At 44.4% G+C, this 23,747-nt stretch overlaps 1 protein-coding gene and 1 non-coding gene across 2 annotated transcripts in view; one reads left to right on the forward strand and one right to left on the reverse strand.

Moving 5' to 3' along the window:
• Positions 1 to 23,747, forward strand: part of LOC124717239 (cytochrome P450 4C1-like) — a 117,665-nt gene that overhangs the window by 56,361 nt on the left and 37,557 nt on the right. The window contains exon 4 of the mRNA XM_047244041.1: positions 19,574 to 19,804. Within this exon, the coding sequence (XP_047099997.1) occupies positions 19,574 to 19,804 (231 nt within the window). The remainder of the gene's footprint in view (positions 1 to 19,573; positions 19,805 to 23,747) is intronic.
• Positions 23,613 to 23,687, reverse strand: Trnas-cga. Its single transcript has one exon. It is a non-coding gene; the product is annotated as a tRNA-Ser (tRNA).

The following is a 23,747-nucleotide window of genomic DNA, read 5'->3' on the forward strand; positions in this document are numbered from 1 at the left end:
ATACAGATATCTTCAGGGGTCCCCAGCGAAGCTTTGTTTCCCTACACAAAACAAAACGACCTTTAAAGCGGAATTTTATGTACTCATGCTACAGGACGATTTTTCCCACAGTGCACAAATTCTAGATACTGATCGATGGGAGGGTACGGAAGAAAAAGGATCTAATGAACTTATATCCAGAAATGCATGATTTCCATGCTGGAGACATTTTATTCAATCATACACTGTTATAGAGAATGTGATCTACCTCGCGCGGGACCATCCAGCCACAGTTACAGTACGGATCGTTCTGTTTTATTAGGGTAGTATTGTTCATCATACATCATTCCGTAGCGCCCTCTCCTTCCATAGTAATGGCTAATGTTATATCCGATTCAATTCTCTTGCTGACTCATCTTGTACAGGGTGTGATAAAGCATTGTACATATGGTTCAGTATTCGAATCGAAAGCTTGCTTGACGTGGTGTTTATTTACATAAGGGCAAATGGCAACGGGCGGTGGGCAACAAGGTTGTATCGGAAAAATTACCCCCGCCGATAACAGTCACGGTATTCAACGCTTGGAACAGTGTTTCGCCGTTTGTCTGAGATAGCATCATATCAGGAAACAGGAATTCATGAAGGAAGTGACCGAAATGTCCGGCCACCAGACTTGGGGGGGGGGGGGGGGGGAAATGTGTTTCACACTGTGGGAGGCAACTTCCGCGTCAATAGCAGGTAATGGGTCCTCCTGAACAGGGTACTGTGGCACAGTCTCCACGACAAATGTTACTACCCTCGATTCTTACAGCGTGTGCAGGGCTTACTAGCGACAGATTTCCACATTTGGAGCAGTTTTGTCACTGGTTTCTTGATCAGGCAACCACGAATCTAAAACTTTTGTCATCCATCCTATTCACAGACGAGGCCAGCTTTACATGGAGTGGTACGTTCGACATTCATAATTTTCACCTGTGGGGTAGTATGCAGCGCCTCCACGGTATGGTGACAGCGAATCATCAGCATCGGTGCAGCTGGAATGTGTGGGCTGGGATAACTGGCGACCATATTTTGAGACCAGTCTTCTTTCCACGTCCCCTAACAGGACGCAACTATCGGCGTTTTCCGCGGGTGACTTTGTCTCACCTGATGAAAGAAGTGCTATTGATGGTTCGGTCGGCCTGAGTGGCCGTGCGGTTCTGGGCGCTACAGTGTGGAGCCGAGCGGCCGCTACGGTCGCAGGTTCGAATCCTGCCTCGGGCATGGATGTGTGTGACGTCCTTAGGTTAGTTAGGTTTAATTAGTTCTAAGTTGTAGGCGACTGATGACCTAAGAAGTTAAGTCGCATAGTGCTCAGAGCCATTTGAGCCATTTTATTGATGGTTCGAAGGGTTGTGTGGCTACTACATGATGGTGCTCCAGCCCACTTCTTCGTTAAGCAAAGAGAACGGGTATTCATCGATTTGTGGGCGATTAGAATAAACACATGGGTCCAGAACTGCTACACCTGCTATGACTCAGGGCACCCAGTTAAGTGCCGTGGGCTAGACGAAGCAGTCCACTGCAAGTACTCCCAACTTGGACATATTCACACCGACTGCACTGATAAGGCGGTTGATAGCGTACCATGTATGTACAGAAACCGCACTTCCAACAAAGCAGGCGATCCTGAAACCCTACACACAAACAGTTACATGAAAAACTGATCTCTAACACAGACCACGAAATATCAAAACTGTGCTTACTAAGACCACATCATGCCAAGAGGACATTCATTCCACGTATCTTGACAGCGCGTACGAAGACATTCACCGCCGGAAACATAACCCTCCAGCTACTAGGGCGCGCTGAATGGCATGGCGGCAACAAATGGGCTTCCTCCAGGAGACGTTCTATGATAACGAAATCCTACCGTCATTGGTTGCCAACGACGCGTTTCAGTGACATGACAGACAACGAACACATCGACCTACTGTGAATGCAAGGTGCCATGGACTATGGGGTAGCAAGGCACCTAAAACGTGAAATGTACCAATGAGCTACCCCGCAGATATCCTTATTGTTAAGAACAGAAGAACTGGAACTAGAATTAGTTTGTAATGGTAGTGGAAAGCGTAGATATGACAAACAAGAACAATACGAAATTAATGACCACATGTACACCAACAACTACACAGCTCACGAAACTTGCAGACCCTCAGCGATACACACAAAACACAGACATTTGAACAAGCACCGTCAGACAACACAAACGGGACACACTGAAACACAACAGGGTATACAACACAAAAATATCAAGACCACATCAAACCAGTGACGTTCATCTCAGGATGGTTGTCAAACACAAATAACGCAGCACACAATATCACAACACGTAAACTGCTTGGAAGCGAAGATTCCAGAGGAACACAGACAGACAACCCAACACAACTTCGGCTACAAAGCTCGAACGTAAACAAGAGTGCAACACAAAACACGAAATACAGCTACCCATAACACAATCACAGCCCTAGCAGACTGCAAAAGAATGATCAGACCCAGAAAAAGAACACGGAACTTGGGGAACAGACGAAATTTTGAAGTTTGGAAGAAAATATACGTCTTTCGAGAATAGAAAACAGAGACGCCTTTCAAACAGCACTGCAACTTTTGATTAGCATTGGCAACTCAGAAGGTGCCACAATCTCCTATGCAACGACCGAGCAGGCTGAAAGTATTTTGCTGAAATCAGACAATATACCGACAGACATTACAGAACTATCTGCGTTACTATACAAAATCTGCACCAGAAGGGGCGAAAAGTTCACTCCAGAATATGTATGCAAAGACTTTACGAGGGCCCACGGACGAGTAGAATTCGATTACAGTGAATGAGCCACGTGCGGCTGGCGTTCTTGCCGCTCATAACTTGATGTCGTGTAATAGCGGTAGTGGTGTCTTCATTCCTTCTTGTGTTAATGGTGCCACTGAGTTGCTAGTATTGTTTGTCCGCGAGTGGCAGCAGCAGTGGTTATCGATAGCCAGTCTTGTGGTACTATCTTTGGCGCCACAGCTAGTATTCCAGGTCGTCGTGTGTGTCCGGCAACTCGGCTTCGGACAGAGCAGCGAGGAGGTCCACAGCGCGAGGGCAGGCTGCGACTGCTCGCGGCGTGCAGGCACTGTCGGACCGAGGGGCTGCAGCCGACACCCCCGGGATAACAAGGCCGTCCAGCAGTGTTAGTGACGTCACACTAAGCGGCCCATAGCCGACGCAGCAGTCCACGGACACCTCCGTACAGACGCGCCTGATGCTAACGATCTTCTTTCCGTCATACAGAAGGGAGCGAACTACAATTCGAACCAAAGACCAAATTATATATATTCTTGTAAACAGCATAAAGGTTCATAACGAAATACCGATTACATATACGGGCAGGAATAAGTTTAATCGATTGAGGAACTTTGCCACCATTTTATAATTGTCAGAACACTATTTAGCTTTAAAACTCGCATACAGGTGGTGACAAATGCCAACTGACAGCAGGACTTAACATTTTCAAGCTATTACACTCAAAGTAAATTATCTTAAACACTGTCATACATAGCAAAACCCTCACAACTTTCGTTTACAATAAGTTAACAAGAGTTCGCTTTATCTCATAAAACACATGACTATTGTGAATTTACTCATATGTTCATGGTGACAGCTCTTTTCAAGAATTTTTACAAGTGTATCCCCAGTAATAAAGAATGGAAACAAAAGATAGATATCAAATATACTCCTTTTAACATAGACATCACTGAACACAATATTCTGTCTTGAACTGTGATGCTAAGGGACTGCTCTTTCCTTTAAGAAAAGCCTGACAATTTGAAGTTCACTCTGCTATTGAAGATACACTTCTTGAAACAATATTAAAAATGTTATGAAAGGTAAGGAAATGAAAAACAACCAAGTGCATTACATGTAAGAATGTGAGCAAAAGGCTGAGGCTCTCTTTACTTGCCATTTTCAATCTCTCTACAGCTTATTTCCTTTTCCACGTAGAAATCGCCAACTGCAAGTCTCATTATCGCTGTCTGTTACTAACAAAGTGCTTTTCTATTTAGAAAACCTGACAGTTTGATGTTCATTCTGGTACTGAAGATAAACACTTTTCAGAGGAGTTCTAGAACCTATTCCTGCCCGTATATGTAATCGGTATTTCGTTATGAACCTTTATGCTGTTTACAAGAATACATATAATTTGGTCTTTGGTTCGAATTATAGTTGGCTCCTTTCTGTATGACAGACAGAAGATCGTTAGCATCAGGCGCGTCTGTACGGAGGTGTCCGTGGACTGCTGCGTCGGCTATGGGCCGCTTAGTGTGACGTCACTATCACTGTTGGACGGCCTTGTTATCCCGGGGGTGTCGCTGTAGCCGGCGACAGAACGCAGGGCGTTTGAAGTTGAGTGAATCACGTCCAGTACTGAAACCTCCACTGTTCGAGATCTCACTGTTGTTTGTGTGTTGCTGCTCCCAGACCAACCGAAACAAGTGGTGTCTGTTTGGTTGGCGGAAGCTATTAGCTGCCTTCTACTCGTTGATGTTAGTTTGGCTTCAGTGTTATTCTAATTACTGAAGTGCAACCAGCGGTATTTTCTGCCTTGTGGCCGCTAACGCTCCAGTTACCTGACCTGGAGGCTAGCGTACTTTCCCGGCAGTGTACTTTTCCTCGGCGTGTTGATGATGTCCGACATGGCGTGTAGTTCGACAGCGTCTTGAGTTGTACTGTGGATATGTTTTGGGAGGTATACGTTCGTTCTAATGTTTCCTTCGGCCTTGGGTGTGTTTCTGAAGACGTGGTGCAGTCCATATCTTCGCCCTTGCCTAAAAATACTCCATCGCTGTACTGGTGATCAGACGTTAGGCGGATTGGTTAGTGGATCGATCAGCGTTTACGCTACCCATCATGTGAGTTGCCATCCTGTTACATGAGTACTACTCTCGGTTGCGTGTCTCACCGCTTACACAGCTGTCGTCACCCTCTTTAGGTCGATCCAAGGAGCACTGTCTGTGGATCAATCTGTCTTATTTGGACAAGTGGTCATAATTGTTTAAAATTTACTCTTATGTTTTAACATGTTATTGCCTTCTCCTCTTGTAATTCCAGCCTTCAGTCATTAATTGTTTCTAACATTGCTTGTGGCCTTCAGATTCCAATCTTAATCAGGCCTTCAGTCGATAATTGTTTGTAACATTGCTTGTGGCCTTCAGCCGACAAATAATTTTCAATTGTGTTTTAGTGAGGCCTTCAGCCGTCACTATACCTTGTTACAAGTTTTTAAGATTATTAGAAAGGATTTTAAATTTTTAAAGTGTAATTGTCCACCTTATTGCTAATTCAGGCCATCAGCCCTTGTGTATTCTGAAATTGCTTCTGGCCTTCAGCCCACGAATAATTTTCAACATCCTTAATCAGGCCTTCAGCCGTTGATTGTGTGTAACATTGTTTGTGGCCTTCAGCCGATAAAGAATTTGCCTTCAACCGTTACTATAGATTGTTACCATTTTGATTGTGAAGAAGTAAATTCTTGATATTTGTTGATGTGTAACTGCCTTGCTCACTTGTAATTGAGGTCTTCAGCTGTTGTGTATTCTGAAATTGCTGTTGGCCATCAGCTGTTAATTGTTTGTAACATTGCTTGTGGCTTTCAGCCGACAAATAGTTCCAGTTCTGTCTTGATAAGGCTTTCAGCCATCATTATAACTTGTTACAGTTATCAAGATGGTTAAAAAGGTTTGGGGTATTTTTAACGTGTAATTGTCCACCTTATTGGTAATTCATTCCTTCAGCAGTAGTGTATTTTTGAAGTTGCTTCTGGCCTTCAGCCGACGAATAACTTTCATCCTTCTTAATCAGCCCCAGCCGTTGATTGTGTGTAACATTGCTTGTGGCCTTATGCCGACAATAACTTGCAGATCTTCTAATAGGGCTTTCAGCCGCCAGTGTAATAAATTCTTTTAAAAATGATTGTTGAGAGGTTTTTTTTTAATGAAGAGTATGTGTTTTCTGTGCAACGAACGGCGAATGATTAGGCCCTGTCCACACCTTTCCTGCTTTCCCTAAGTCCCACGTCTCAGTGAAGAGAGATCTAAATGTCTTGATATACCCGACATCGATGAAACTCTTACATTTGAATGCAAACAACCAGGTTCGCAGGAGAGCTTCTGTAAAGTTTGGAAGGTAGGAGACGAGATACTGGGAGAAGTAAAGCTGTGACACCGGGCGTGAGTCGTGCTTCGGTAGCTCAGATGGTAGAGCACTTGCCCGCGAAAGGCAAAGGTCCCGAGTTCGAGTCTCGGTCGGGCAAACAGCAAATGTCGTAATAATTAAAAAATTACAGAACAAGAATGCCTCAGATCCAAAAAACTTAAAGACCTATACGCATAATTAACACCTTGGCCAAGGACCAGGAACAATTTGCTTGCAATAGCACAAGGATCTGCTTGGGCTTAGTCCACATGAATTCTCTTTCAAGACGGTAAAATCTATATATGACGCACCAAAAAAGGCACTAACCGCTGTTCATAACATAGAAAACAAATACGCAGCTGCTATTCCTATAGACATTTCGGGCGCCTTATATAATCACTGGTTGCCTGCATAGTTTGTGAGAGTCAGATCCAGGTACCTAAGGCCCTCTACCGTATCCTCTCGGAGTACTGTAGAAACAGGGTGGTTGAATGGTACACGGGAAGTCAGGAAGTGGTTAAAATAATCACCAAAGGTTGCCCACAAGGGTCAATCTGTGCCCCATCTTTTGGGATATCGCCTTTAACCCCTCCTACATAAATTGGATGGGGACAGCAGCGTCAACAAAAAAATGGTTCAAATGGCTCTGAGCACTATGAGACTTAACATCTATGGTCATCAGTCCCCTAGAACTTAGAACTACTTAAACCTAACTAACTTAAGGACAGCACACAACACCCAGTCATCACGAGGCAGAGAAAATCCCTGACCCCGCCGGGAATCGAACCCGGGAACCCGGGCGTGGGAAGCCAGAACGCTACCGCACGACCACGAGCCGCGGACCAGTGCCAACAGGGCGGACTCCAGAGCGCAACTCAAACATTGGTCAACACAGCTAGGGACAAGCATCAGCCACTGCCAAACATAATAAACTATAAATGGCTTTACACAAAACAGCTTATATTCTACTCAAAGGAACACTACAAAGTAATCCAACCATAAAACTACACGACATTAGCATACACAGACAACGAAAAATACGATACCTTCGTGTACAACTCGACGAACGACTATCCTTTGACGAAAAAATCAGAACAACGACTGATAGGGCTGCCACGATCATGCACAACCTGGCCAGACTCAATATGATACACTTCAGGTGAACTTGACATTGTGCGATCCTTGAGTCTGTGGTCTGTTTTGCAGCCAGTGCGTGGTCCCACCGAGTATATCTGGTGACAAATAGGAACATCATGTGGCGAGGGCAGAGAAGTATCTTGGTAATTGTATGAGGAGTTTTCAACACCACATCAGTGGAAACACTGTGCGTGGTGTTTGAAACCTTCCTTAGAGACATAACCATTCGATTTCGGGCTGCAATGTAAAGAAGCAAAGGCGAGTGGGAGATAATAAATATAATCGATGATGATGTCTCAAGGGCATTAGATGATGAATACAGACAGATACAGCCCTATGACAGAACACTGCAATACACATGAAGCACATAAGACAGGAGTTTCAAATTGAACACCAACACACACAGCAGTACGGAAACACACATTTACTCAAACAGCAAATATTTTCACCAAAGCGTACTGTAGACAACATTACACAACATCTAGAATGATTAAACTGTATCAGAATAAACAGCACAATGGCACCAACCCTGTAAAACTGTTATAGCCTAAGTATAAACAGCAGGCATATCCATTCTGCGGTGATTAACACTTGTAACTGACCACTTAGTATACAAGCAACATAAGAGTTTGCATGTGTTGGAATAAATCAGTCTGTGCAGACCGGTCCCAAGTTGGTTTAATGTGATGTTTGTGTTATCGATATGTATTAACAGGGACAGTAAAATACGAAGAACAAACCAGTACTCCAGTGGCGACTGAGCAGCGCTGTTCGGCGTTAGCAGCTAGCATGGTGTTGTCAGTGCGGGAATACGGGTTTGTTCTTCGTGTTTTACCGTTCATGTTAATACATATCGAACATCGCGTTAGACTAATTTAGGACCGCTCTATCGCAAGGGCACGTAGAATTCCGCTTTTCAGAACATTTTGCTCGTCACAGGAAACAAACATGACAAAGCTAATGGGTATTAACAATAGACCAATAGTGGATGATTCGGTGGTTTACCTGGTCATGATTGGTAAATGTGGCTTCAACACTAGATAAGGTAATTAGGAGTGCCCTGTCTTAATTCCCATGTACAGAAGCTAAACACGATTCTCATATGTTGTGTTGGCAGAAGAGCCAACACTGTGTTACTAGTGGAGGCCGAAATACACGCGTTTTAGCTCACGCAGGCTGGCGTGTAGAGGGAAGAACTATACTGACGTGAGATCTGGAACATGACAAGGAATGAGAATTCAGAAAGCGGACATAATTAGTTTGATACTTAACTTTAATCCATTAATGATGAACGTCGCTCTTGACGGTACATGACTCACAATATTATCTGTTCAGATTATAATAACTGATTATGGCACCTTGCTAGGTCGTAGCAAATGACGTAGCTGAAGGGTATGCCAAACTATCGTCTCTGCAAAGGAGAGCGTATGTAGACAGTGAGCCATCGGTAGCAAAGTCGGCTGTACAACTGGGGCGAGTGCTAGGGAGTCTCTCTAGACTAGACCTGCCGTGTGGCGGCGCTCGGTCTGCAATCACTGATAGTGGCGACACGCGGTTCCGACGTATACTAACGGACCGCGGCCGATTTAAAGGCTACCACCTAGCAGGTGTGGTGTCCGGCGGTGACACCACATCATAATCGTCTCCATGCAGCTCCTGATGGAAACTGATGTGGTAGGTATGTTACCTAGGACACGTTCCTGACACTAATGTGCAGTTTAACTGCAACAGTAGCAAGAACATTAATTTCCCCCTCTTCTTCCATCACTTGTTTCCTCCAGTTACGTTGTCTACCTCCTTCACGTAACTGGTTGAAGAGGTTGATAAATAACTACCCAGATGATTTACGTCTATTGGGATATCTTGCTGCATACACCATACAAGAACGAACTGCATTCTTCCTACACTATTCATAGATGATGAACATGTCGGTTTTTTCTGCATTAGTAAATACCATCGTCCACTCACGACCTACTGCATGGGCTGCCACATCTATATGACAACTGAGTAACAGTGCACTGAAGGAACACACAACCACAATGTAAGCAAAGATGATATTGTACCTAGCAACTACGCAGGTTGAATGTGTCGGTCTGGAAACTTTTCAGAATACAATGTATACTGAGATGACAAATGTCATTGGATAGTGATATATCGAACATATCGATGACGGTAAAACTGTCTTCTCAAAGTATGTTGGTGGGGCTGTCATTTGTACTTTGGTGAGTCATGTGATTATGGCCGCACGATGGGAATTACCATACTCTGAATGTGGAGTGGTAGTTGGAGCTACACGTATGGGACATTCCACTTCGGAAATCGTTAGGGAATTCAATATTCCGAGATTCAAAGTGTCAAGAGTGTGCCGAGAATGCCAGATTTTGGGCATTACCTCTCACTGTAGACAACACAGTGTCAGACGGCCGAGAGCAGCGGCGTTTGCGTAGAGTTGCCAGTGTTAGGAGACAAGCAAGATCGCATGAAATAACCGCATTAACCTACGACGTGGGACGTATGGCGAAGGTATGCTTTAGGACACTGCGGCGAAATTTTGAGTTAAGTGGTACGGCACCAGATAATCGACACGAGCGCCTTTGCTAATGGCACAACATCGCCTGCAGTGCCTCTTCTGGCCAAATGACCTTTGCGGATGGATTGTAGATGACTGAAAAATCGTGGCCTGGTCAGATTAGTACCGATCTGAGTTGGGTAGAGCTGATAGCAGGGCTCCAGCGTGGCGCAGACCCCATAAAGCCATTGACGCAATTTGTCGACAAGGCGACTGGTGGTCGCTCCATAATGGTATGGGCTATGCTTACATGGAATAGAGTGGGTCCTCTTGTCCAACTGAAGCGATTATCGACTCGAAATGTTAATCTTCTGTTACTTGCAGTCCATTTTCAGCCATTTGTAGACTTCACGTTCGAAAACAGCAATGGAATTTTTATGGATGACAATGTGCCATAGCGCTGGGCCACAGTAGTTCGAGACTGGCCTGAAGAAGATTCTGGTCATTTGAAATGATACGTCTGGCAACCCTCATCACCAAGCATGAATCCCATCGATCATTTATGGGACATCATCGAGAGGCCAGTTCGTCCATGGAATTCTGCCCTGGCAACTCTTGCGCAGTTATGGACAGCTAAAGCGGCAGCATGGCTCAATATTTCGTTGAGTACCAGCCACGTCGAGCTGCTGCGCCACGGCGACTGAAGGGGGGCCAAATATAATACTTGACTTTTGCCACCTCAGTGTGTAATCTCATCGGACAAAATATTAGTTGCTGCTAGAGATATCAATTCAACCATCATTTAATTGCATGTAATTCCGCTTCTGAACTTGATGAGAGCCTGGATTCGGTCACTCCACAAGTTCGTGCAGGTATGCTACCTCCAGGTTAAGCCACCCAATGAGGATTCCATCTGGTAGGTCCTCTAAATTGCGTTGATGCTGAAGTCAGCATTTCACCTGCTACTGCAGCTTTTGCCACAGATTTTCTATGGGTTTCATTTCTGGTGATTTTGCGGACTACTCGGGATGTAGTAGCGTTGGGGGAGTGACCAGGAAACCAGCCGCATATTCTCGCAGTCCAGTGGACTTTGCTGTACTCGTCTTTATGTGCCTGTGTTAGCAAACGTCGTCTTTTATGTGACTGTAGGAGGATACAGCAGGAATTCTTGTGGGTAAATCTTAGTTAATGCAGACGAGTAGGGAAAGAAATTCAGTAATGTTTTAATAATGTGCCCTGCTTGACATGGTCAAGCAACTAAATATCTAGACATGCCTTTCGAAAGTGATATGATGTGCAACAGTCTCGTAAGGTCGTATGTAGGTAAGGTGAACGCTAGGCTTCGGTTTGTAGGAAGGGTTCTTGGGAAATTAGAGAGACCTTGAGAGAATACTTGGGCGACCCACACTTGAGGACTGCTCGAGTGTTTGAGAGCCCCACAATGTTGGACTAAAGACGTGCTGTTGGATTTGTCACCAGTATGTTCCATCAAAATGCTAGTATTACAGAATTGTTTAACGAACTGAAATGAGATTACCTAGAGAGAAGAAGACGTTCATTTAGGAATGACTACTGAAAACGCGTAGAGAACCAGCATTTGCAACAGACTGGAGAACCAGAGTAATGCCACCAAAATACGTCTTGCGCAAGAACCGTGAAGAGAAGATGAGGGCTTTTACAGAGGCATGTAAGTAAACCCGCTTCTTCCCCGCTCTGTTTGCTAGTGGGGCAGGAAAGGAAGTTACCATCGGTGCTACAAGGTACCCTCCACCATACACTGTTTGGTGGCTTGCAGTGTATTGAGTGTTGATGTAGCTTGTAGATGTACCAAAATAGCTTTCTGCCCCTCCCTGTTCAGCAGATCAGCCCAAACGTACCCAGAATGCAGTAATGTTAGAGGAGGTAACATACAGGGTGAAGAAAAAATTCCACACTTGGAGGTCGGCAGGCGATTCCCCATTTCAGTTGATGACAAAAGTTGGTCTTACATAGCCTACTTCCACCAATAGCTTTAACAGAAATGCGATTTAAAAACGAGGCTCTGGCAACACTGTACTGCATGCAGCGTCGCCAAGCAGCGTGGCACTGTGAACCCTGAAGAGCGCCAGGGCTGTCCCACTAGCTCAGTGGTTCAAATCGCTCTGAGCACTATGGGACTCAACTGCTGAGGTCATAAGTCCCCTAGAACCTTTAACTACTTAAACGTAACATCACACACACCCATGCCCGAGGCAGGATTCGAACCTGCGACTGTAGCCCCTAGAACCGCTCGGCCACTCCGGCCGACAGCACAGTGAGACGAAGCAATGACGTCGAGAATGAATATGCAGACTCGCCGACGTCTGAGACGCGTCTGTGCCAAACTCCTTTTTTCAGTTAAAGCATCAAATTTTATCCAATTAAAACTCCACAGTGTATATATTTCTTTCTGTTACTCTTACCTTATTTAAACATTATGGTGTAACATGAACTTCTTACAGATCTTAACGACCACCTTCTTTCTTCCTTGACCCACATAAGGGCCACAAAAAACAGATCTGAATACATTAACATTGTCTGTACTCAATGATGTACAAGAAACTTAACAGACAGGCTACATCAGATTGCACATTACACTATGCTCAATAATTTCATTCTGTACATTCCAGGCTTACCTTCACAGAGCTGATACGTATACGTGCAAGCAACGATCACTTTAGAGAAGATGTTCAAAAGCGACCACTTCGGATTTGCGAACACTTCGTGACTCTCTGGATCATACTTTGCTGGACCCTACGCATCGCAGCTGAATCCACGACTGCGGAAGTGTGATCCACGCGATCTATTAGGTCGGAAACATCCATGTGTGAAGTATAATGAACTCGTTGCTTTAAGTGTCTTCACAAATAAAATTCTAGTGGATTAAGGTTCAGGGAACGTGGAAGCCAGAGCACTGGAAGTCCAAGACCAATCAATTTCCCTGGAAACGCACATTCGTTCCAAAGTGTCACAGTGCACCATCACGCTGATACCGTAGCTGTCGCCGAACACCAATTGGTGCATCTTTTATTACATCACACTAAGTAGTGCAAAGAAATGTACAACATACTGGTGCATTCAACTTGTCTTGCAATAGTTTAAGGGCCAGTGGACGCCTCCCACGATTCGAGCCCACAGCTTTATCCCATAATGTAAAGCCAGGTTCACAGGTGACATCTGGGTTCTCTTCCGACCAATAATGGCTGTTGTGGATGTTGAAAATACCTTCACGAGCGTAGCTTGATAAGTCAGTCCTTACCACGTTATTTGTAAAATGTTCATTATCTTCCACTTGGTGCAAAAGCCAATCACAAAACTGTACCTGTCGAATGTGGTCTTCTTCCTGATGATGCTAAGTTAACATGTAATATGTAGTGATATGTATGTAGATTTACCGGGTGATAAAAAAGTCAGTATAAATTTGAAAACTGAATAAATTTGTGATTCTTTATTTTTTTTTAGTTTTTGTTCTATTAAAACCCCATGCCACTCCAAGCATGTGTGTCAATTTTTACCTCTCTATCTCCATTATTCCGGTATGTATGTAGATCTCCATCGTGCTTCAACCGGTCTTTGAGAGATGTGGAACTGCCCTGCAATATCACGTGTATTTCGTCAAGGTGATTGGTGAACAGTTTCAAGAATCGCGTCCTCTTTTGTGGAATATGTGTACTCCTTGGACGACATCTGTATTGTGGACGAATTGTAGCAATTTCCCGAAAGCGTTCCTCCAGGAAATAAGGAACTTTCTCATCAGGTAGGCGCCTTTGAGGATACTGGGCAGCATATGCTTGAGCAGCAGCAGAAGCTTGGTTATTGGATGCATCCAGCATCAAAAGCATATCGACGTATTCATCGCTTGTGTACTCCATCGGGAAGCCGCCCTACATCAACTTGTCAGGACCAGTTGTGGGTGTGCACTGCGCCGTTAGTGGATTCGTAGATGGTATTTGATGGATGATCTACTTAAACGATGTAAGTCATATGCGGGTCATACAACACGCACCATTCATGAGAGGTGAGTGGAGCACCAATGTCTGAAGCGCTTACTACAGCCAGACAGATGTGACAGAACATTGTTTATATGTGGGTCATTCGATGAACAACAGTGACGTGAAGATTTTGATGTCCACCTCTTCCTTTTGGGATTCTGTTTTCAAGGAAACCACAGAAATTAACCGATAACTTAATAAACTGAGCTAATGGTTTTAATTTGCATAAGGCAAGGGATCCGGCTCTTAGAGTAATTAAATTGCAGAGGAGTCTTCAAGGTGTTCCTTTCGCCGAATGTACATCGACAAGCGAATCGAATGTCTGAACAACGTGTGGCGTGTGCGTGAGTTGACGTTTCTCCCACCAATCAACCTCTTTGACACGCATGCGCAGTACCGCCGCAGTGGTGGATACAAGACCGCGTTTGGCACTTTGCCGTCAGTCTAGCGACTCTGAGGATGGCCGGACGATACGCGGCCGAAATACCAGTTGAATAAGAAGTATTTGGCCGGAAGTACATGCCCGAAATTTAATGGAAATTTCTTTTGTGTTCTTGTCAGTCGGTTCAGGGGATCAACTGTGTTGTGGTGCAATTAATGGTGTATGAGGTAAGTCACTTGGGGCATACTTAAGCTAGTTAACAGTTACAGGTGCTCGGCCGATTTCTTGATGTCCCACTCGGCAAATTGGGGGTCACGAATAAGGATAAATATAAAATATGGTTGACAGGCGATATTGCTGTCTGAAAACGCCAGTACAGGCTTTCAGCCACCACGACGAAAGCCTTGTGGTAAGTCGTGGATAACAAGCTCTGTAGTGCCACTGCAAGATCATCTACCTCCCCATACGCCTCGACGATGTTTTAGTCTCAGAAAACAGGTGGGCTGGTTATCGTCTAGTTCTAAACTACACAGTACATAATGATAAGGTTATTTGAGAGTCAGTGCCGCTACCGGACTGACACAACTGTATTGCTTGGTTTGTGGGGAAACGCTGGTCCACTGTCTTGGATAAAATCCAGGTGTGTTGTCCCCTCACCAAATATTGCAAATAATGTAGCCGCATTTTGCACCATATAAAATCTCTATGATTTTAATCGAGTTATCCGCAGGGGCAGCCTTGTTGTAGTGAGTTTCAGATGTGGTATTGTATGATCTAAAGTTAAAAATCACATACAATTTTTCGGATGATGTTGCTGCAAACAGCTCGATCTTCAAAGAGAAATCCAACATCTGAAACAGGTCCTGATCCACCTCCATGAGGCCGGTTTGACTATTAAGCCAACCGAGATCAGTCTTGATGGCAAACAAATTTCCTTTATGTGGCATCACATTATGGTATTCGTTCTGCAAAGAACACGCAACTTGTATAAATTTTCCTCTCCAAGGAATAAGAAGGGAGTCACCCATTTCGTCAGCATGGCAAAACTCTTTAGGAAGTTCGTGGCTAATTTTGTCCAATAGATCGGCTCATTGAATAATTCACGTAAGGAGAGAGAAATCTTGCAGTGGGGAGAGAGTCGGCAATCCAGTTCGCCTCTGACGTCGTTAGTAGTCCACCAGTCTTGTCCATTCAGAATTTCGAGTGCCCCTAATTGATCCAAACTGACCCTTCGAATTCTGGAGTTGCTGATCTCGTTTTGGGAGAGAAAGCTGTGAGTCGTCGGCTGTATCGTATGCCTCGAGGGCCCTTTCCACAGCTGAGCTAACGTACTCAGTCGACGAATGGAAGGCCCTGGCGATGACGTTCGCCCTCGAAAATTTTAAATTCTATTTAGAGCCCGCCAACTTACTCTTCAGACCGACAATCGGGCCCTAAGTACGGTCCTGACACATCCCAGAAAAATGGGGACAGTGGCACGTTGGGATGGACGCATTTAGTTTCCTTGTGGAGAACATTAAGTGTTTAGGCTATCAATTAGCTGATGCGCTTAGGTGCATGTTTGAGAAGGACTATGAGGAATTCCTAGGGAATTACGGGACTGGAGACACTGACAGTCGGGGACCATTTGGCACAACCGCTCTGCACCAGGAAACAGTTTTGCAGCCGTTCCACTGGGTGACCGTAGCAGCGCCACAAGGAGTCGCGAACTGGAGAAGGGGGAACCTCTTTGCATCCGCGACCCACGTGACCTAAAATAGCTCCTGCAATATGCTGCCGCGAGACAGTATTTAGACCCGCACACAGCTGTACAGGGTCAGTTCACGTCGAGCAAGAGCTACACACAGTCATCCGCTCCACTGCGACGCCGCTGCCCTCCATCCACCAACTGCTTCCTCGACGGACACCACCTGGCCTCTGCAACTTCGCCGGCGGTCCAGCCTCTGTGTTTGCATGCTATAACTAGTTGACGAACTTTGGTGGATCATTGACTGTATTTTGTTTTTCCAGGGATCTATATTACTGTGCAGGACCGCAAAGTAAACTCTTGTGGAACTTAGTGTCCAATGGAGCAGAACAACATTGTAAATATTATACTTCCTGGCAGATTAAAACTGTGTACCGGACCGAGACTGGAACTCGGGACCTTTGTCTTTCGCGGGCAAGTGCTCTACCAACTGAGCTACCCAAGCATGACTCACGCCCCGTCCTCACAGCTTTCCTTCTGCCAGTACCTCTTTTCCTACGTTCCAGACTTTACAGAAGCTCTCCTGCGAACCTAGCAGAACTAGCACTCCTGAAAGAAAGGAGCTTCTGTAAAGTTTGGAAGGTAGGAGACGAGGTACTAGCAGAAGTAAAGCTGTGAGGAGGGGGCGTGAGTCGTGCTTGGGTAGCTCAGTTGGTACAGCACTTGCCCGCAAAAGGCAAAGGTCCCGAGTTCGAGTCTCGGTCCGGCACAAAGTTTTAATCCGCCAGGAAGTTTCATATCAGCGCACACTCCGCTGCAGAGTGAAAATCTCATTCTGGATTGTAAATTTTAATTTGTGGAAAACTCGACAAAGTTCGAGTTGACAAACGAAGGCCTTCAGCCGATCAGTCATTTTGAGTGTTAGTTATGTTTTGTTCATCTGAGCAGATGAGCATACTATTTTTCTCCAAATAAACTACACTTATGTTCATAAAGAACAGAGAAAGAAAGACTTGAGCGACGACTTTAATATTCACAGGATATGTGTATTAAAATATTCTGCACAAATGATTTGCATTTGAACCATGTCGGCCCACCGGTTCAAGGTCAACATCAATATCGGTGTGCAGCACCACCTACTTGCTATTATGTGCCTGGAAAAGTGCGGCTTGAGTAGACGTGCATGATGCCCTGCAGACGTTTTCGTAAACGGTATCGCCAAGTCTTTTGCAGTGTTAATTACTTAAATACGTTTCCTGGACAGACGTATTCCCAAAATTTAATAACTGTACATTAACTATTTTTCTGCTGGTAGGATTTTTTTCAGTCATTGTCCTTAGAATGACAATCTATGGTCATAAGAGAGACGCGCACACTCGAAAACGCTACAAGTTTCCACTGGAGCAAACTGAATTTACTGTCTTCTAAAGACCTCACCAAGTCTACCTTGTTGTTTTCTACACGTTCCAATATGAAAGCTTTATCTATCAAATGCTAACTTATTACCTCGCTCTGTTTCTTACAAAAAGCGGAAAACCACTACACTGATGATAACCGCTCACTCCCGTCTTCATACACCCTGCAATTTTTAACCACAGCTCTGCCTCATAGGGCCTACGACTTTCGTGCTAGCTTTGCAAGAGCTTTAAGCTTTATCTATCAAATGCTAACTTATACCTCGCTCTGTTTCTTACAAAAAGCGGAAAACCGCTACACTGATGACAACCGCTCACTCCCGTCTTCATACACCCTGCAATTTTTAACCACAGCTCTGCCTCATAGGGCCTACGACTTTCGTGCTAGCTTTGCAAGAGCTTTAAGCAGACAGTCCTACTTTGTCAGCAAGTAACATTGCTCCACGAAATTATTTTAATATGCCGACCTTTGGATTAATCACTTTCCACAGCAGAATATACACTGATAAGCCAAAACAATCTGACCACTGCCCACCGCAACATTCGATGCCACCTAGTGGCGTGATGCGCTAACAGAAGTATGTAAGCGGAGCAGACACCGACAGGGGATCACGCTAGCGAAGATATGGGCTGCAAATCGGGAAAACCATTGAGATACGCGAAATGATAAAGGGCAGATTATTATTACTAAGAGCCTGTGAGCGAGTTCCTCGAAAACGGTGAAATTGGTCGAATGTTCACATGCTACAATCGTGCGGATCTATGAAAAGACGTAGCACAGTGAAACCACCACTGGACGCTAAATGGTTGGACCTACGCGACTCTTCAAAGAACGTGGGGTTCGGAGAGTTTTCTACTACATAATATAGGATAGCTGGTTACTGTAGAACGTCTGCCGAAAGAGAACAAAACTGGTGCACGCACAAGTGTTTGGCAGCACACCGCTCATCATACATTGTTGAACGTGGAGCTCCGCAGCAGACCGCACCTACGGGTTCACGTGTTAACCAAATGACATCGTCAACTATGATTGCAGTGAGCTGGGGACCATCAGGCTTCGACCGTCGATCAATGGAAACGTGTCGGCTCTCCGGGTGAATCACATTCTTGCTACACTAGGTCGAGGGTCATCTCCAAAAAAGCCGTCATCGAAGGGAACGGCGGCTCGAAACATGCAGCGCGCCACGTACGCAGGATAGTGGGACCAGTATTATGCTATGGGAGATATTCTCCTGTTCTTGAATTTGACTTGTCGTAGTAATGGAAGACACGCTGACAGCTGCAAACTACCTGCATTCCTTCATATTTGATGTCTTCGACGAAGGCGATGTCATGTTACAGCAGTATAATTGTCCGTGTCTCGGAACTAGAACCCCGCTACAGTGGTTTGGGGAGCATTGCAGTGAACCCACATTGATGTCTCGGCGACGAAATTCACCTCATGTAAATCCTATTGAACTCGCCTTGATTACTATCACGTGCAATTACGGCGTATCCATATCAGCGGCTCGGTTTTTACGGGAACTCTATGACCTGTGCGTAGAGATCTAATGCCACATACTTCTACAAACCTGCCAACTAACTGTCGTATCCATGATACACAGAATCAGATATGTGTTTCTTTTCAAAGAGGGATAAACAAGGTACTAAGCTGGTGGTCATAAGAGTTTTGCCTCATCAGTAAGGCACTGCGTTCAGTTATGTCCTGGTAATGCTTATAGTACTTACCGAAAGGTGCTTGTTTCTGTCAGTTCTGAGAAGTTTCTTTTCCAAAACCGTGCTGGAAAAAATTGGCGTTCCTTCGGGAATCATTCGCCTCTGCAAACAGGAGGAGTGGGCCAGTGAAGTCACTGTTAGCTAGATAAAGGAAAGGCTGATCCGTCATCTCCAGGCTGGAGAAAAGTATCTGTTTCCCGGAAGCTGGTTTACTGACATTGGTGCTCGCAATAGCGACCACCACTAACCAATAGGAGCAGCCAGGAACTGATATGTAGTAGTTTATAAGTTAAATCAATTTTTCAATTTTTACAATGAATTAAATTTTCACTCTTATATATTTGGTGTTACATAAGCAGTTTCACCAGTATCTGTAATTTGTGCGAATTGGTTAGATTAACAGAGACCAGTGTTTCATGGCCTACTGTCAACCCCCCCCCCCCCCACGCCCCCCCCCCTCTCGCCACCAGGTCCCCCTCATATGGAGACCAGCATTGACGAGAGCCACATTGTTTTTGCAGAAGATGGTATTCCGGCCATGGATGCAGAGCAAGTTCCTGCTGCAGCTCACCTCCAAAGGACGTGGTCTGCTCAGGTTCGTGAAAATGCTGAACAACTTTCCGCTGAAGTGCATCGCCATCAGGTCGGCAGCCACAGAGGACGGACCTACCAAGACACGCCAGAGCCTGCTGGAAGCTCTGATCAAGCCAGGCGGGCAGACTGCGGTACCACTCGACGAGGTTCAGGGCGAAGTGAGTTACAGCCTGAGGCAGAGATCTGTCCTCCAGATTCTGATTGCTTTCCTCTTCCTGCTAATTCTATATTACATTGCCCCTTTCTACTTCACCCATGTCTGTAGTTTCCTCCGCCTCTTCATCGCCATTCCTCTTTTTTTTCTTCTTTCTCCCTATTTTTCCCACTTCTTTCCTTTTGTTTCTTCAGTTTCTCCCTCTATACTTCCACCTCCTTTTCCTCATTTGCACTTCTCTTCTTCCTCTCTCACGTTAAACTCATCACTGCATCATTTCTACTTTGCCTTCATTCTTGCTCCACCACTTCATCCAATTCTTCTTCCTCCTGGTCTTCATCCACTACTTTATTCCCCATTACACTAGACTCTCGCTAATCCGGCCATTCCTGGCACATATGGGTGCCGGATTAGCGGAAGTACCGTATTATTGAGTGTCTGAAATTCATTTTATTCATTTATTTTGTTTTTTATTTTTTTTGAAAACATAGGCGATATAGTGTACTGTATTTTATTAAACCGAAGGATACAATTTAACATAGAGGATATACTTTATTAAATCCAAAAATACATTAATTTTGAAAAAAAACTTAGTCCTTGAGTGTACACTGTACATAATTATACAGTCGTATCACTCACTATGAAACATGTCCCTAATTTTTAACTGTCGCAATGACGATACGCGACGGTATCATGTTTTATCACGCAACCGCTTTACAAACATTACATCGGTATTGCATGTATCTGGTTGTTGCATAATGTACTCCAGGAAGACCTCGGCAGCTTCAGCATCAGCGCTGTGAGAAATCTTCATGCGCTCTCCTGCTGTGCTCTCTTTTTCATCACTTTCATCATTACTTTCTTGCACGCTTTTGATTATTTCTTCATCTGTTAAAGTTTGGTTTGTATCACAATTTTCCTCGTTCAGTCACTTAGTAACATCTTCATCATGAATTTCGTCTCCTCCTGGAATGTTGTGGAATATGTCAGTGTACAAAGTAATTAATAATTCCGAACTGACTGGTTCATCGTTGTCACTCACTACTGGATCCAACTCGGCATCAATGGATGGGCACAATTTTCTCCAAATCTTCATTACGGTAGCGCTCTCCACCTTACCCCATGCTTCAGCTGCTTGGAAAACAACATCACGTATGTTAATTGCCTTCCACGACTTCTGCGTAGTCTCTATAGAGTCGTTTTCACTTTCATTCAGCAAGGAGACGAGATGTGAATGTCGATAATGACGTTTAATTGATTCCAAAATTCCCTGGTCCATGGGCCGAATTAGTGCTCTCACAGTGATTGGGAAAAAGAGTTCTTGTACATGTATACCATCGGACTTTAGAGAAACATCTGAAGGATGACTGGGAGCATTGTCGGTTTTAAGGATAACTATCAGTGGAAGCTTTTTCTTCTTTAGCTCTTTTCTCACAAATGTTTCATGAGACCACCGAAAGAATATTTGTCTGTCCATCCACGCTTTTTTCTGAGCGCAATACTTCACTGGTAGAGTATTTATGTAAGTGTGTTGAAAACAACGTGAATACTGGGATTTTCTAGTCACCATAAGCGGTAGTTTATGACTTCCATTTGCATTACAAGCCATTAATGTTACTTGCTGTTTCTGTTGCTTGTAACCTCGAGCTTCCTTCTCGTTCTTGGCAGCTATGTTTTTGAAGGAAGCATCTTGTAAAGGAGTCCTGTTTCATCAGCGTTATACAAGGCATCAGTAGCTAAATCTTCTTCCTCTGTTATCTTCCGTATATTGCTTACAAACTCAACAGCATCCTTAACGTTAGCTGAGCGACTTTCCCTGGTGACTGTCAGCTGCCGAATGCCATGTCGTTTTTTTTTTCATTTTCATAGCCAACCTTCACCCGCTGCAAACAAGTTACTACCTCCAAGTTATTTGTTAAATGCAGCTGCTTTTTACTTTATAATCCGGCGACTGACTGGAATTCCTTTACAACGTTGTTGTATGAACCATCTATAAACAGCTACGTCCACATCTTCTGTGGTGTCACCGCCAGACACCACACTTGCTAGGTGGTAGCTTAAATCGGCCGCGGTCCATTTAGTACATGTCGGACCCGCGTGTCGCCACTGTGTGATCGCAGACCTAGCGCCACCACAAGGCAGGTCTCGATATACGAGCGAGCACTCGCCCCAGTTGTACGACGACATTGCTAGCGACAATACGGACGAAGCCTTCCTCTCATTTGCCGAGAGACAGTTAGAATAGCCTTCTGCTAAGTCCATGGCTACAACCTAGCAAGGCGCCATTAGCCTTACATAGTTAGAGAGTTATAGTACAAGTGTCTCATGAAGAACGCTGTAGTCATCAACTAATAAAGTTAAGTATAAAGCAGCTACGTACTTTTCTTGCTACCATTCAATAGTTATACTGTTCCAGAATTCACGCACGTCGGCGTGTGTGTACGCGTGCCTTTCTTTCGGCTACTTCAGTGTGGCGTAACAGTCTTGTTACGTCACAACATCTTCATTCTCACTCTTTCGCATTACCAGCCGTTTTTCCAACTCACTATCCATTGTTAAGTACTGTCGAATAACATCTTCTTTCTTTTTGATGTCAAAAATAGTCGCTCGTCCAACACTGAACTCAGCAGCAATCGCTTTCTGCGAAGAACCTCGATTTAACTTATCTAAAATCACGAGTTTCTGCTTGAGGTCTAGCGTAACTTGTTTCATTTTAGAAGACATGATTCCGAGCTGTAAAGAAAGCTACAATTTCAAATCAGTATATAAAGCATTGTTTAACTAAGTATTGTTGCGCACGATAATTCATTGAGCACGTGTTTTGGGATGTGTGCCAGACTACAGAGAGGCTGGATTACTGAGGATCGGATCAGCGAGAGTCTAGTGTACTTTCCCCACATCTGAGATCCTACTCCTTTTTCATTCCCTTTCCCTCATCCACATTTCTCTTTCTCTTCCATCACATTATCCAACTCATATTTCCTGTTCTTCTTCCTTTTCTCTCCACCACTTCCTCCAACTCTTCCTCCAACTCTTGCTCTTCATCTTTCATTGTCTCATGCCAGTTCTTCAGCTCCTACTTCTACTCATTTTTCCTCAGACATTTCATCATAATTTTCCTCCACCTTGTCCACCCACCTCTACCTTAATCCTCTCAGCTTCTTCCTCATATTGATCCTTCTCCTTCTTTCACTTCTTTTTCCATCCTGTGTCCCTCATTTGCTCCTTTGTTTCTTCTTCCCATTCTTTTTAATCTTTGGTTGAGTACCATCTTTATTTATCTCTCTTTCTGTATTTTCTTTCAGTCTGCTTTCAAACAATACTGCCTTCCTCGAGTTTTTTCTCATCCTTTTTTGCTTCATTTTCGTCCGTTACCCACAGTCTCTTTCCTCTTATCCTCTGTTTCTTCCCTTTCTCACTTTCTTCATACTCCTCTTTCCCTTCATTCCCATAGTTATATTTCTCTACTGTCTGTTACCCATTTCATTATGCTTTCTTCTCCCACTTATTTTTCGTCTCTTTTCTTCATCTTGTACTGCTATTCTTATTCTATAACATTTATACCTTGATGTCATCATCCACATTCCCTCTCCCTATATCTTTACACTTCTCCCAGTTTTTCGTCTTATCTTTCGTTCCCCTCTCCTAGCCCTTTTCTGTTTGTTGTTCTAATCATTTGCTGCATCCTTCTTTTCTTCCCTACTCTTCTCCCTTATAGCCCTTCATCTTGCCATTCTTCTCCATTTTTCATATACAAAAAATATGCTCTTTCAAACTAAATGGGCAGAAACTTCCTGGCAGATTAAAACTGTGTGCCCGACCGAGACTCGAACTCGGGACCTTTGCCTTTCGCGGGCAAGTGCTCTACCAACTGAGCTACCGAAGCACGACTCACGCCCGGTACTCACAGCTTTACTTCTGCCAGTACCTCGTCTCCTACCTTCCAA

This window comes from Schistocerca piceifrons, chromosome 9 (assembly GCF_021461385.2).
Source record: "Schistocerca piceifrons isolate TAMUIC-IGC-003096 chromosome 9, iqSchPice1.1, whole genome shotgun sequence".
NCBI lineage: Eukaryota > Metazoa > Arthropoda > Insecta > Orthoptera > Acrididae > Schistocerca > Schistocerca piceifrons.